Source organism: Phocoena phocoena, chromosome 1, assembly GCF_963924675.1.
Source record: "Phocoena phocoena chromosome 1, mPhoPho1.1, whole genome shotgun sequence".
Classification (NCBI taxonomy): domain Eukaryota; kingdom Metazoa; phylum Chordata; class Mammalia; order Artiodactyla; family Phocoenidae; genus Phocoena; species Phocoena phocoena.
In genome coordinates, this window is record NC_089219.1 from 16,989,755 (window position 1) to 17,005,932 (window position 16,178).

Genomic DNA, 16,178 nt, shown 5'->3' on the forward strand with positions numbered 1-16,178 from the left:
AGCAAACTTCTAGCCCTGCTGAAAACATCTTTTACCACATAGAATCATAATCTTTCATTTTATAAGTGCTACTGTCAGCACTTTTTTCCCTGACAGTTGCTTCATTTTTGTGGTCTCAAGGACCCATAGAACCTTAATTTGACACCCGCTTCTCTACTCTTTCATGTAGGTTATGGTTTCACAGTATTTATCAGTTTCTTTCACAAGTGGCAGAAAATGGAAGAATTGAATAATTGCTTTAATGAGTGCCTAATGTTTGCCTTTCATCACTTTGCATATGTTAATGCATTTAATTGGCAGCTGGAGATATTAGGAATTTTGCAACCATTTTGTGGGAGAGAGATACATGAAGACTTTGAGATGTTTTTGCCCAAAGATACTTTTGTTTTATGAAACATCTGGAAAGTACATTTAGGGGAGGGGAGAAAAACCCAGTATCTTTCCCAAAAAGCAAAGGCTGCAGTAGTGTTAGCACTTACATTCTGCCCAAGTTTACTTCCCTGATTTCTTTGACTGTATTTTGGTGAAATATCTACCAATTTTGCATATATTTGCCAGTCTCACGTTAAAAAATCAACAAAAAATCAACAACAGGGCTCTTGGACATGTACTATGGAGACTTTGCCCTTTAACTTTATATAATGACTTAATTCTAGAGGTGAGTAAGTGGAATTTTTGGGGTAAATAAGCTTACAGCTATTTAAGGATAGGAGAGAACAAAATAAGGTTTGGTTTTTGAAAAGTTAAAAATTTTATTAGCCTTATTTAAAGCAAAACGAGTGAATACTTAATTTCTTATTTTTATTTTACCACCTTTTTTAAAAAATTAATTTTTTTGGCTGTGTTGGGTCTTCGTTGCTGTGCAGGCTTTCTCTAGTTGTGGTGAGCGGGGGCTACTCTTTGTTGTAGTGTGCGGGCTTCTCACTGTGGTGGCTTCTCTTGTTGCGGATCACGGGCTCTAGGTGCTCAGGCTTCAGTAGTTGTGGCACATGGGCTCAGTAGCTGTGGCACACAGGCTTAGTTGCTCCTTGGCATGTGGGATCTTCCCGGACCAGGGATCAAACCCGTGTCTCCTTCACTGGCAGGAGGATCCACTGTGCCACCAGGGAAGTCCCTACCACCTTTCTTGATGATAGGATTCTGGCCTTCACTAATTTCTTCCTGTTAGAATAGACGCCTAGAAGATGGAACATAAACAGTTGAAACAGCCAATCAGCTCCAAGGGGACATGTGCTGACTTGAGTGAGGAGGACAAGGCGCAAAAAAATGTTAATTATTTCAGGAGGATTTTCTATAAAGAAAACTTCTGGGTAATGAATGAAATATTTGAGACCTGGTGTTCTTACCTAGCCTCTACTCTAATAATTCTAAGAAACCATCTAACTGCTCTATTATTTACTTATACAACTTAAATCCACAACAAAATCATTATGTCTCACAAAGCTCAGTCAATTAAGTAAACAGGTTTGGGGATTTTATTTTACTCTCCTTACAAGCTAATATGTTAGCCTGATATTGTTTTATGGCTGCTGGCAGAAGACATGAGACTCTAGGGTCAGAGACAAAGAATTTAATTAAGCCACAGCCAGCAGCAGGAGATCAGTGTGTTGTGTGCTGCTTCCTTTTATCCCTAAGACTTCCATGTGGGAGATGCAGTGGGTTTGTGTCATAGCTGAGGAACACCGAGCTTGGGGAACCTACTATTTAATAGCATGCAGAAGGCAACCTTGCTCTTTGTCCCAGAGGGAGACATTACTGTATCCTTCAAGGTTGTTTGCTGCAAACACAACCCTATGACATGGCCTGGGTAGAGTGGTCAGGGCCTTGCATTCTTAGCATACCTAGCAAGATGGGTAGGACCACAAGAGACCTATGGGGTCTCTTCCAACACAGGGTTGTCTACTTTTTAATAATTGAAAGTTATTTTATAGAATTCCAATTTTAACTTATTTTTCCAATTGGAATGCATACATTTATTATTCGAAACGGAGGCAAACTACTTGATCATATTAAGCTTCTTTTGGATTTTTATTAGGGCAAATACGTTTGAGCAGTAGTTGAATTGCTTTGACTTTTTTTTTTTTTTAAATAATTTATTTATTTATGGCTGCGTTTGGTCTTCATTGCTGCGTGCGGGCTTTCTCTAGTTATGGTGAGCGGGGGCTACTCTTTGTTGCGGTGTGCGGGCTTCTCATTGCGGTGGCTTCTCTTGTTGGGGAGCACGGGCTCTAGGTTTGCAGGCTTCAGTAGTTGTGGCGTGCGGGCTTCAGTAGTTGTGGCTTGAGGACTCTAGAGCACAGGTTTAGTAGTTGTGGTGCACGGGCTTTGTTGCTCCGCGGCATGTGGGATCTTCCCAGACCAGGGAGCAAACCCTTGTCCCCTGCACTGGCAGGCGGAATGAGTGCCAAAGTTTTCTAAGATTATTTCCTATTTACTGAGGACTCTGAAAACAAATTATGAAGTTCAAAAAGAACTGTCTTTATGTGACTTGTTCTGTATTTGCCTGAATTCTGAAGAGTTGGGAAAGAATGTCAGGATACATGAGTATTAACTGTCTGGCATAGGGGCAAGTCCTTTGCATTTAGACCAGAATATCTGCAAAATGATGGGATTTAGTTAGTTCATTAAGGGATATTCCAATTCGGAAAAAAAAATCTTATTCTTTATTTTGTTTTTTTAAAGTAATATTGGGTGAACTCTTAAATTTTGGTTCTCAAATTTTTTTGAAGCTAAATGTTTATTTCAAGGTTTAAAAACATTCTTCTTACAGTGTATTGCTTGTTTTGGGGGAGAAAGGTAACTATGGTGGAGGTGTAATGACAGCAAAAGGTTATATAAACCATATTCTCTAAAGTGACTGGATTTGATAGGAGACACAGGTGATGCCGATTTTATTTATTCTGTTTAATCGTTTAACCAGACCAGCTGTTTCACTGGATAGGTAAGGAAGGCTTTTTATTCAGGGTTGTTACTCTCTTGATTCTCCATATCTCTTTCCTGTATCCTAAGTATGAAAATGGATTACTTCGGGGGAAATGTGTTTCAAATGAAAAGAGCATTACTTTGAGTGTATTTTGTGTTAGTGTGAATGTAGTGTCTTTTTCCGACATCACTTCTGTCAATTCCATTGTAACACTAACTCTCAGAGTTAGTGTAGACCCCACAGCTTAAGGGCTCAGCCCCACAAAACTGCCTCCACTTTAGGCACCAGCTGCAGATGGGGTACCCAGGCTATCCACCCTTCTGCATGGCTGATGGCAAATTTGGGGTATGGGGTACGTGTCCTCCCCAGGCAGGCACTCTCCAGCACGACGTGTTGACTAACTTGGAAGCTCTCTAAATCTTGTTCGCCAGTTTTCACAGAGCTCAATCTCCAGTGCTCCCCTCCCCGTCCCCTCTTCCTGAGGTTGGCAGGTAGGGCTGAAAGTTCTAACGCTCTCATTCATCACTTGGTCTTTATGGTGAGCAGTCCCATCCCAAGGCTATCCAGAGGCCCCATCCTAAGTCATTATTAGGAAGGGGCTCATTATGAATGACAAAAGGTACTGCTACCATTTAGGGGAATTGCAAGGGTTTTAGGAGCTCTGTGACAGGAATCTTGGACAAAGACCAAACACTTATTTTCACCACAGTGAATACCAAAAATTGGATGCGGCTTTTATTCACACTGTTTACTGTTAATATTTGACATCTTTTTATAAGGGATATAATAGTCTGATTGAGAATATACATTTTTTGCAAAACAAGCTTATTAGCAAATACCTAACCCCCAAATCTTTTCATATGCTCTTTTTTTTTTTTTTTTTAGTTTTATTAATTTATTTATAGACCAATAATCAGAAAACAAATCTCAAGGACTCTATTACATAAATTCAGTTTACAGAGTTTGTCTTTTTAAAAATAATTTTGCTTTCTAAAAATCATTTCCAGACTCTTTAATGTTTATTAAGCATATTCCAGAAAGATGAGGTTATTCTATTTTTATGTTATATCCTGTGTGAAAAATGGTATAGTTTCACAAATGTATGTACTACATTAAAACAACCTGCTCTGAAATTTCTTTTAAAAACGCAAATATTACTACTTAATAGTTTATTTCATTAATTTATTTTTATAAAAGGTAAATACTCTTTCTCAGTTGATTCTAAAAGATAACATTTTTTTTTTATGTCTGAAAGCAAAATGTGTCCCACGACTGATAGCTTACAGCCAGTATTACAGTAAAGTACCAGCAAGTCAAAAACAAACACAAAAAAACAAAAACCAAATGGCTGGGAGACAATGCATGGGGGCTGCAAGCAGCAACACAGAGGTGTATGTATTAGGAAGAGACTGGGCGCTCCTCCAGGACCTAAATATGGATGTGAGAGAAAAGTCACAATCTTAAGAGTTCTTTAAGCTCTCTGTGCCTATGTCTGTCTACTCAAACATAGGTACTGCACTGATCAAAGCAATGTCCTGAAGTCATTAACTGCACACCATCATCTAGGAAAGAGTAAACAAACCATGTTTAAGACAGTTGTTCCACCCTAAGATTTTGTAACTGTTTGCAAACGTAGGATGACGAGCAAAGCACACGCCTGAAATTTAAAAACCAAAGTAATCACAAAATATTTTTTCAAAGTTTGTTATTTTTCATGTTTTTGGCATGTTTCCTCTATAATTTAGACTACTCTGCTATTTAGATTTGAATGCTTTTATTTTTTAATAAATTTATTCATTTTTTGGCTGCATTGCGTCTTTGTTGCTGTGCACGGGCTTTCTCTAGTTGCAGCGAGCAGGGGCTACTTTTCGTTGCGTGCGCGGGCTTCTCACTGCGGTGGATTCTCTTGTTGCGGAGCACGGGCTCTAGGCACGCGGGCTTCAGTAGTTGTGGCACGTGGGCTCGGTAGTTGTGGCTCGTGGGTTCTAGAGCTCAGGCTCAGTAGTTGTGGCGCATGGGCTTAGTTGCTCCGTGGCATGTGGGATCTTCCTGGACCAGGGCTCGAACCTGTGTCCCTGGCGTTGGCAGGCGGATTCTTAACCATTGCACCACCAGGGAAGCCCAAGATTTGAATGCTTTTAGAAGCAATCAATTTTTTAGATCATTCGCCAATGCCTAGTAAGCTAATAGTCCACAAAAACATTACCAAGCATGTGAGTAAGACATTATTCTGTTAAATAATGCCAATTTTTACTTTTAAACTGTACTAGGTATAAATAAATATTACAATTACCACTGCAAGTTGTGTCCTTGAAGCAACAGTGTGAAAAACTGCAGGCATCATAAGGGACTCTTCAACTTTTATTTCCATGTCATTTTCTGTTGAAAAGGTAGTTTTAGGAATAGCAGGTAGACGTTCAGATAAGATCATTTCCTTGTTAAAAAGAAAAATTGGATTTGTGTCCGTCCCGGCACTGTAGGTGCACACTCTCCGGTCTGCAGCCATGCACTCTCCCCCGTTGACCACCAACACCTGGTGCTGAATAGCGATCTTGTACTTGCTGTGGATGGCATGCTTCAGGTCAGCCACAGTTTGCACTGTAAGTTCAGTGTCAAATGTCAGGGTGGTTCCAGTGTTCACCAGAAATACATACAACTTCATGATGATTTCTCTGGATTCTGTGAGCTTATACCTCACTCTGATACGATTACGTCAGGCACTGTGAAAAGGATTACCACTTTCTTAAAAAGCAGATTAAAAGTGGCTTATGTTTGCTTTGCTTGATATTGGCAACTGAATGGCATTACTGGTTAAACTCAGTGAACGGGAAGCGCCTCCTCCTCCGCCGGCGGCAGCAGCAGGGCCCGCGGCTCCCGGCACCATCTTCCGCCGCCGCCTTGTCTTCGGCGGCTGCTACCAACCATCCATCGGCGCCGCCAACCGATACAACCGCCGCGGCCGGGGCCGCCGCCTCTGGGCGGCGGGGACGGGCAGGCCCCTCGGCTCTGGGTCGGGGGCCGGGGGAGGGCGGGCCGCGGCCGGTCCGAGCCGAGGGGCCGGGCGACGGGGAGCCGAGGCAGCGCCGGGCTCAGCAGGGCCGCGGACACGGCCGCCGCGGGTTCTTTTCATATGCTCTTTGTGCCTTGTGCCTAGAATGAACTGTGGGGCATGGGAAGATAGGGCATCTGTAGCTGGGAGCGTTTTCCCTTCCCCACATACAAATCCTTTTCCTCAGGGATTGCATTGTTTGGTGGAGTTTAGTTGGTATCCAGCCAATAATAATAATGATACTAAGAGTTCCATAGCCTCTTTAAATCCAGAGCTCAAGAACCCCAGAAAACTAAAGGGGCTTTAGTTTTGAGATTCTCAAAGGGTAATTTGGACCTCCAAAGCATTTAAGAATGTAGGAAATAACGGTTTTGGTGTGGCTGTCAGGAGGAGTGATAGGTATTGGGAAGGAGTGTGGAAGATCCACCTTATTTCACAATTTTATCTTCCTTATGATTGGCAGAATCATTTTTTATGCCTGAAGTTGCTCAGTACCGACCAATTCCAAGTTCTGGTACAAATGAACTTCATTATTAAAAGAAATAGTGCTTAGTTATTGGTGCAGAATAACTTTTCTAGCCACTCTGGATAGCAGAATGGTACATTGGTACTACATAGCCTCTTTGCTGTTATAGTGATTTGACGTTGTTTAGGAAGTTAACATAAGGAATTACAAATATGTCTGGCTTAGTTTTCTCCATGTTGTTGAAGCTGGCATTGTATATATTACAAGAACAAAGTCTCTCCCCTGGCTCCCTACTCCCTCCCCATTTGTGGGTCATCTGGTGACCTTTCAGTACGTGAAATTATTAATAATACATATCAAATGCTTTGCAGAATAATCCTAATTAAATTGGAACTTGACTCTGAAATGACCACCTTTGTAGTGATAGCTCTAAATTTGACTACATTTGTAGTAAAGACAATGAGTACTATAAAAGTGCCTTTACTCATTTAAGAGTAGGTGCAAACATTTACTAAGCATTTACCAGAGGCCAGGCACTGTTTTGAATTCCTTACATATATTATCTTATTCAATCAACTTACCCTATGAGAAAAGTATTACTATTTTCATTTTTGAGATAAGGGAGAACTGAGCAGTTATACAGCTTGCCTAAGGTCACATAGCTAGAGTGGTAGAGCCAGTCTGACTCCTGAACCAGTGCTCTTAACTGGGGATCCACAACGAGTTTCTGATAGATTGCTGAACTGTCGGTTGAGGAAGCATAAGAAACGGAAGATTTGTGGATATATAGATAGAAAGGGGAAGAGTGAACTCTATCTTAAAAATTCTCTCTTCTCGCTTCCCTTCTCCCCAATAAGATTGAGTGGTTGTCTGCAGGGTGAAGAAATAGGAAATGAACTTAACCCCTGTTTCTTGCTTCTTCTTCTGCCTTCCTCTTCCCAGTCTGGCAACTGTCATAGGTATATACTTGCCACTCCATTTTTAGTGAACATATTTGTTTTGATTAATATCACTTCTTAGGAGAAAGTAGTATAGTATAGAATTTTGGAGCAGAGCCTTGACAGACTGTTTGGGTTTAAATTCCAGTTCTGCCATTTACGGGCTCAGTAATCTTGGTCTAGTTGCTTAACTTCGCTGAGCCCTACTTTTCTTACCTGTGAAATGGGGACAGTATAGTACATATCTCAGAGTTGAGAGGACTAAATGTATGAATATGTGTAATATGTTTAGAACAGTATGTGGCATATAGTAAGTGCTATGTAAGTATTGCCACTGGCACTATTATTTGAGAACACTTGGGTTGAACCAGTTTTTTTTTTTTTTTTTTTTTTTTTTTTGCGGTGCGCGGGCCTCTCACTGTTGTGGCCTCTCCTGTTGCGGAGCACAGGCTCTGGATGCGCAGGCTCAGCGGCCATGGCTCACGGGCCTAGCCGCTCCGCGGAATGTGGGATCTTCCCGGACCGGGGCACGAACCCGTGTCCCCTGCATCGGCAGGTGGACTCTCAACCACTGTGCCACCAGGGAAGCCCTGAACCAGTTTTAAAGCACCTCTGAAGTATCTTGGTTCGTGATCTCTCAGTATACAACATGAGTTTTTCATTACTAAATATGTAAAGTGCCTGGTTGATACAGATAATTCACAGTGATAATTTGGATTCTGCTTTTAAGAAACTCACTTCTAGGTGATCTAAATGTCAGTAGTGTTTATTTTAGTTTAGATTCTTTTGTTACTGGTATTTTTTGTCTTGTTATCATATAGGGCAGTGGTTCTCAAACTTCACTGTGCATTAGAATTTCATAGGAAGTGTTGCGCTCTGATCTATTAGATTTGGGGTGAGGGCCCAGGAATCTGAATTGTTAACAAACTCATTTCAGGTAATTCTGACTCTGGTTGTCCGAAGTGATAGTTTTGGAATTGCTGATCTAGAGGCTGAATTCAAGCCTAACAGGAAAAAGAGATTATAAAAAATATTATCAATAACAATGTGAACATTAATAAACAGAAACCTCATTTAAGATGGAGTCAGGTGACCAGAAGGGGGAGCTCTCATGCCCTACCACTAGACTTTAGTTGTAGACCTGAGAAGTACCTTTGTATCTCCAATAGGGAGAAGGTAAAATAACTGGCTGTTTTATTGTTTTAGGTTAACAACTGTCACATTTTCAGTAGTTTGCATGTAGGCAGTGATAATTAATAAACTAAAAAAGCATTTAATTTGGTGTTTAAAGATAGTGATAGGGTCTATTCCAATACCTAAATTATATTGTTAACACCTGTTAAGTAGCTTGGTTTTAGGGACTGCTCTGTAAATACAGGGAAATGCAGGAAATACAGGAAAAAATCATACGGGAGTCTTCAAGTGAAGAAAAAATATTTGGGTGGATTTCTTGTTTTTTGTGTCATTAGCTAAATAGCAGCAAATATATTCAGTTCATTTTAGCCTATGTTTTTGGTGCACCTGCTTTGTGCAAAGTGTGAGAAGTTTTGATTAGGTAATAGTCCACCAAAGAGAGAAGAAAGTGCAGTGCAAGTTTTGATCCTCTGGACGAAAATAGGTATGGTGGGATTGACTTAACTGGCACAGTTGGTAGAGGAATTCATGTATATTGAGTATGTGCTAGGAGTCAGGTCCTTTTATATTACTTAGTCTTTATAACTTTGCAAGGTGTTGGTGTAAATTATAATTAGTTCTGTTTTACAAATGAGAAAATTGAGGCAAAAAGAGATTAAGAAACTTGCGTAGGTCACTAGTAAGTGCTGAGCAGAGGTTAAAACCCAGGGTTTTCCTGACTTCAGAGTTAGGAAAATTACTATTGTTATGTATTTAGTTTCTGTATTTCGGAAATTCTTCCCAGCTTTACTAAGCAGGACATGCAAGAAGGGCCTGATTGGCTTGAGGGCTGTTTCTCCTGCTCAGAAAAGATCCAGACTTCTAAAAGTTCTCAAAGTAGTAATGTTAGTGATCTCGCCAAACTGTTTGCGGACCACATTTCTCTCACAAGAGTTCTAGTCACCCATTATCTTCCATTGGAAAAGCTTAAAGATCTTCCTCAGAAAGTTTGGCATTTAGTCGTAGTGATTTTGCTCTTAAGAATGCAGAGAGATTTTGGGGCTTCCTTGGCGGTCCAGTGGTTAAGACTTTGCCTTCCAATGCGAGGGGTGCAGGTTCGATCCCTGGTCAGGGAGCTAAAATCCCACATGCCTCATGATCAAAAAACAAAACATAAAACAGAACAATATTGTGACATTCAATACAGCTTGTGATAGTTGTGACTTAACCATGTGGCAGTCATATTCATGTCTTTAATTATGGAAACTTTTTGTTTTCAATTTCTTCTTCCTTATTTCCTAGAGAATTTTAATAAAACTTTCAGGAAATGGTAGCTCTTCCTTCACTAGAAGTTTCAAGTTTATAAATGGCCTGATGATTTTGTATTTGCTAGGTAGTATGGGTTACAAGTCTTAAAAGTGAATACCATAGGTAGACTGAAGATAAGGATCTTCATATTTAGGGATGACAGTTGATTTTAACCACAGTTAAAATTTAATAATAGCATTTATTTTAGGTGTTTTTAAGACAAAGTCTCAAAAGTGGTCAAGTTTACTGTAAAGTTACTTGATAAATCCAAATATTATTATAATTTTATTGATTCTAAGACTTTTTCTCTTACATTTAACACCTCTAAATTTAGGATGTATTTTAAAAATTGTTGCCTTCTTAGCATCTGTGAAATATAGTAATTAGGATTCAGTTCTGCTGCTGTAACAGAGAAGTCCAAAATAATAGGGGCTTAATGAAAGAGAAGTTTCTTTCTCATGTAAAAGTCTTGGAAGGCAATACAGGGCTGGCCCTTCCTATTGTGTTACTCATCCTTAGCATGTAATTTCTGTCTTCTGGTTCAGTGTGACTGCTTCAGCTTCCATTATCATGTCTGCATTCCAGTCTAAAGGCCGGGATAGGAGAAACTATTCCCCTTGTTTTTAAGGCTAGTCTTGAAAATTGCATCCATCGCTTCCATTCCCATTTGCCAGAACTTGGTCACATCTAGCTGCAAAAGAATTTAGGAAATGTAGTCTTTACTAAGAGCCATATGCTTCAGTAAAATTCTGTTACTAAAGAAGAGAGGAAGAATTGGAAGACCGCTAGCAGTGTCTGCCACAGTGATCAAACCTTACTTTCTGTCCAGTGCTTATGATTAACCTCTTTGTAAAAAAAATTGCCCCATAATAATGGTCATGAGAAATAGAAGATACAGGAACTGAACTTGAAACTGATTTTTAGGCACCTGGAAAATATTCTGTAGGATGATCAGAACTCTCTCTGCTTACCTTTCTTTTCTTTACTCTGAATTGGAAAGAAATTTTACAGAAGACCTTGTTTTTTAGCAGAATGTTATCCTGTTTTTCAGAGGTGGACTGAGGAACCATGAGAAGACAGCTATTCCTGTTTTCTCTTCTTTTATTATTAAGTAAAAGACATTCTTCTAGAATAATTCTCTAGAATTAATTTAGTGCTTGGTTTAGTGTGATTATTTTGATAGGTAATTTGATTTAGTTTAGGGATTAAGATCCTTAACCTAGTATGAGTACTTCTCTAGTGCATTACAGGGAAAATGTAGTCAAGATGGTTTTGATGAGGAACAGGAGAATGTATATTTCCTGTAGGTTACTTGTATATATACTTGTATATACAGAGATTTTTTTTTCTTTTTTTGAAATTAATTAATTAATTAATTTTTGGCTGCGTTGGGTCTTTGTTGCTGCATGTGGGCTTTCTCTAGTTGTGGTGAGCGGGGGCTACTCTTCGTTGCGGTGCGCAGGCTTCTCATTGTGGTGGCTTCTCTTGTTGCGGAGCACGGGCTCTAGGCGCGTGGGGCTTCAGTAGTTGTGGCACATGGGCTCAGTAGTTGTGGCTTGTGGGCTCTAGAGTGCAGGCTCAGTAGTTGTGGTGCATGGCCTTAGTTGCTCCGCTGCATGTAGGATCTTCCCGGACCAGGGATTGAACCCGTGTCCTCTGCATTGACAGGCGGATTCTTAACCACTGTTCCACCAAGGAAGCCCTGATACAGAGATGTTAACAGACTTGTAAGTCATGATTAAGAGTTGTGCAGGTTACTATACGAGCATATAGGCCTGGCATCCAATCCACAGTTAGATGGTTCTGTGACATTTTTATGTTTAATAAGGTGGCAGCTTTAGCTAACAAGAAATTGTAATCCCTTCAGAATTATAATTGAAAAAGGATTTTATCTTAAAATATAGGTATAGAGGGTGTGGTGTTTCTTCTTTATTCTTCCAGAAAAACTGTTATAATTTTTCATTGACTCTTAAGATGTCATATATCCCAGTTTCGTAGATGTCAAAATGTGGGGGAAAATGGCTGGTAACAAGGGTTAGGAACCTTCGGTAAAGATATGTTCTGATTTTAGAAATGTTTAAGTGTAAAAACAAGCATTCAGAATTGAAATGTAATAAATCCTTGGCGCATTTGTAATCAATAGCTTCTTAGAATGGAGGACTACAGTAAGAGAAGCTAAAGTAATTGTATCTGTTTGTAAGTTAGAATGCTTTAGAGTGATCTGACTTTTTCATTATAAAAATCTAGGATTTGACCTCTTCATGCCATGAATATTGAAGTAGTAGCTAGGCAACTTGGCGCTAAAAGAGCTACTGAGACCAGGGATCACCCTGATCTTTGTCCCGTCCCTCATGTTGCTCATCTGTTACAGACGGGAGGTGGTGGTGCTCTGCTGCTTATTGGTTATAGCCTGAGTAACTGTAGCTCTAAGATTGGGTAAATGGACCATTCTTTGAAGCAGTGGCCTTTGTATTGCAGTCTAGTACACATACATGTGTGGGCATGTACAACTGAAGGAAAAGTTGCACAATTTAACTTGACATACTACGTGGGATTCATTTTCAAATAGCCTCTTCTCTTGCATTATAAAAAGACATGCTGCTCTTTATGCTACTTTTGATTTTTTAAAAAACTCTTATGTCGAAAACAACCGGGCTTCCCTGGTGGCGCAGTGGTTGAGAATCTGCCTGCCAATGCAGGGGACACGGGTTCGAGCCCTGGTCTGGGAAGATCCCACATGCCGTGGAACATCTAGGCCCGTGAGCCACAACTACTGAGCCTGTGCGTCTGGAGCCTGTGCTCCGCAACAAGAGAAGCCGTGATAGTGAGAGGCCCGCACACCGTGATGAAGAGTGGCCCCCACTTGCCCCAACTGGAGAAAGCCCTCACACAGAAACGAAGACCCAACACAGCCAAAAATAAATAAATAAATAAATAAATTAAAAAAAGAAAAAAGAAAACAGCCAAGGATCAGAAACTTAGAAAATTGACTCTTATTTGCAAGTCACTGTTTCTCTTTTTAGGTTCTTTTAGCCCTAGTAGTTGGGTTGATGTTTCTGTTATTGCTCTGAATGAGAGAGCCTGTTGCTAATTGAAGGAAAAAAACACATGTATAAGTACAAATAATTAACAGAAATATCTTTAATCCTTTTGTAGGTCATCATCAAATTTGAAATATTTAAAGTGGATACAAAACTGTTTCAGCAATGCAGACAATTAAGTGCGTTGTTGTGGGCGATGGTGCCGTTGGTAAAACATGTCTCCTGATATCCTACACAACAAACAAATTTCCTTCTGAGTATGTACCGACTGTAAGTATAAAGCTTCCATCTATTAGTGAAATATATTATAATTTGATATCCTTTTGAAAACTTTATGTACTGAAATTTTTCTGTTGTCTGCCTTTGTTTCCTGTTTTTAAAGATCTTGACTTCTCATGGGTAAATTATATACACTTTAAAATTAAACAGCTGAAAAATCAGTGGAAAGTCAGAAGGGGTGATACAAGGGTTTGCAAGAAGTGCTGGGAGGCAAAACTCCAATAGACAAGATTCTAAAGAGTGGTTATCTCAGTTTGGAGAAGTATGCCCTACATTTTGGAAAGAGGTGATTTTTTTTGATATCTTGGCCAATGATTAATCAGTGCTTGGAGGTCTTCTGGGATGATTTTGGGGGTCTTGTAACTTCAGGGAAAGTAGTATGTGTCTCCACTTATTCTCCTTAGGGAATAGAAGGAAAGCTTATGGAGCTGTTGTCCTAGCAGTAATGGAGCTCCAGACTGGTTTTTAGAGGCACAGAAGACCTGTTTTTCTTATGAGTACATCAACAGAAGAAGCCTTTGGGGATTCTCTCCCACAAATGCTTTTTATCGGCTCCTTGGAAGAGTAGAGGGAAAATGGGAATAACAAAGATACTGAAGTGAGAGAGAGAGAGACAGTTATTTAGAGTAACACTCATTGTGAATGTGTTTGGGGATCCAGTGTTTGTCCCAGGTTGGTTGACCAATCCAGTGGTGTAATTATATTAAACATAGATGTCTATTCTGTGGTGAGAGAGGAGCTAGAGTTGGCCTGGCCTGGCAATAACCACCTCTGTGAAGTGAGCTCTTTTAGGGGTGGGTTATGAAGCACCTATGTATGATTAATATGGAACTAGTATTGTTTGGAAGTAAAAAGGAAGAAAATGTATCATTACTTTAGGTTAATCTTCAGAGATGAGAGCATTTTTGAGAGGGTGACAGGTTAAAGGCTTGGTAATTATGTTTAATTGTAATTGAAAGTCTATAATGTCCCAGGGCATATAAAATGATTGAGGTAGGCCCAGGCTATTGGAAGAAAAATTAGGTTTCTTTGAGGGGGAGAAATCATATTTTTAAATACGAAATCGTATTTTTGAGTTGGCCCATTTGGGGACGTTCGTAAGTGAAAGAAGTTCTGAGGTTGAAAGGGACTTTTAGGGGACTTTTAGAGCTACATCGATTTTGTGGATCTTGAGTGAGGGCAACTGTCAGATTATTAGTGTTTCAGTCTCCATTTAAAGTTGTTTTCTTGTAAACATGGTTTCTGAGTCTAGGCTTTCTATTTAAGGAGGGCTTATGGGTGTTTTATGTATGTGTTTGTATGTGGATCTCTGGAAAAGGGTTAGGTATGACTTAAGAAAATAACCTGAATGGTTTGAGAGCTTAACCACATTCTTTACACTTCCTTGTTCTTGTTATCAGGAACTGACTTTCCCTTAACTACCACCTCCCCCAAAGCCCTTGCTTCCAATCCACTCTTGCTTACATTTAAACAGACTCCCAACAACCCACTAAAACATGAACCAGAAAATTAGTGTTAAACAGAGCTGATCTTAAAATGTAACATCCTTCTCCTGGTTGCAAAGCCTTGCTTTTCAATTGTAAATTAATTCAGAGGAGTCCGTGAATTAGTGTTGGGTCTTTTTTCATTTAGCACTGTTAGCTCCCATTTTCACAAATAACTTAGTACAACCAATATTAGTATATACTAAATTTGTTAATGGGTTTTACAGTCTGTTTACAAATAGTATACCCTATTCACTATCCTTAAGTGTACATAAACATACCCCCCCCCCCACCTATATACTATCCTTAAGTATACCCAATTCAAAGAAGATATCTTAGGTCATGTGATTTGTACCCAATAACATGAGTTTTATTCATGAAGTCCCAACAAATAATCTGCCAGCCGTTTCTTAGACACTTTCCTTGAGTACCTTGAGGGAACCTACATTTCTCTCTAATAGGAATGTTTGCAACAAGGCTGCTCCTGTCTTCAACCCTGAAAGGAAAAAGATTATCATGGATCTAGGAGATTTTAATACTAGATTAAAAGGAAATGGTCTATGAAGAAATAATTTCTTAGAAATCAGGTTGAAAATTGAGGTAAACTTTAAACTACTGTCTCAGAAGTTTCAGACTTGAATAGGATCATCTTGTATAGTCAGGGGACTCCGCTCCTGTGACACCTCTAAGCCTTCTGTGGGTTTTTATCCAAGCTGCTGGGGTAGAGCAGACATCCCTGAATACATCTCCTGCCACTTTTTTCAAGAACTATTAGGTCATGCAAGGGCTTAGTTGGCAAGGTTGGTCATATAAGAAAGATGGACTAAGAGATGGTTGAGTCTTGGGAAAGAAACATTGTCTTAGCTTAAGAGTTGTCCTGTCCTGTTTTGACCATCCCCTTGCACACTAACAATGTCATATTTTTATGTTTTAGGTTTTTGACAACTATGCAGTCACAGTTATGATTGGTGGAGAGCCTTATACTCTTGGACTTTTTGATACTGCAGGTGAAAACTTGATGTCTTTTACAATGTTTTGGTCTGTAACTATAACACTTGGTGGTTGTCTTATTTTGGACATTTGGGAAACTAGAATATTAGCAAACCATTTGCCTTTTGTTAATAGCAGGATTGAATATTATGATGGTCGATGCTTGACCGAGAAGCAGTCCCAGACCTGGAATAGCAAATAGGCATTTGGGGTACCCTGGATGGATGGTGTGGAAGGAGATAAAATAGGATGAGAGCAGAGTACCTTAGACAGGCTGTACTATCACTCTGATATTTGAAGACTTACTTAATATATGTGTCTGCATATTATATGTACAGATAGCTTCTTATACTATAGCTTGTTATTTTATACTACATTTGAAAATACTTTGAGGGCAAACCAATAATCTAGCTCACAGTATTGACATTTGTGGTCAACTTTTCAGATTTAAGGAACAGATTTCTTTCTTCCTTAAGTATTCCCAATTTCTCAGTGTTTTTTCCTTGTTTTAACAGTAGCTGCACATCTTCATTTCTGACTTTACTCTGTTGTTTCTGTTGTCATCAGCTCAGTTAGGCAAAGGAAAA

General features: G+C 39.6%; 1 protein-coding gene across 2 annotated transcripts in view; it reads left to right on the plus strand.

Moving 5' to 3' along the window:
- CDC42 (cell division cycle 42) overlaps positions 1 to 16,178 on the plus strand; it is a 48,282-nt gene that overhangs the window by 16,088 nt on the left and 16,016 nt on the right. Inside the window, exons 2-3 of one of the 2 annotated variants that reach the window (XM_065890069.1) lie at positions 12,954 to 13,108; positions 15,536 to 15,608. In XM_065890069.1, the coding sequence (XP_065746141.1) occupies positions 13,004 to 13,108; positions 15,536 to 15,608 (178 nt within the window). In that variant the 5' untranslated portion in view covers positions 12,954 to 13,003. Of the gene's footprint in view, positions 1 to 12,953; positions 13,109 to 15,535; positions 15,609 to 16,178 lie in introns of those variants that run through there. The other variant, XM_065890077.1, reaches the window with a different exon arrangement.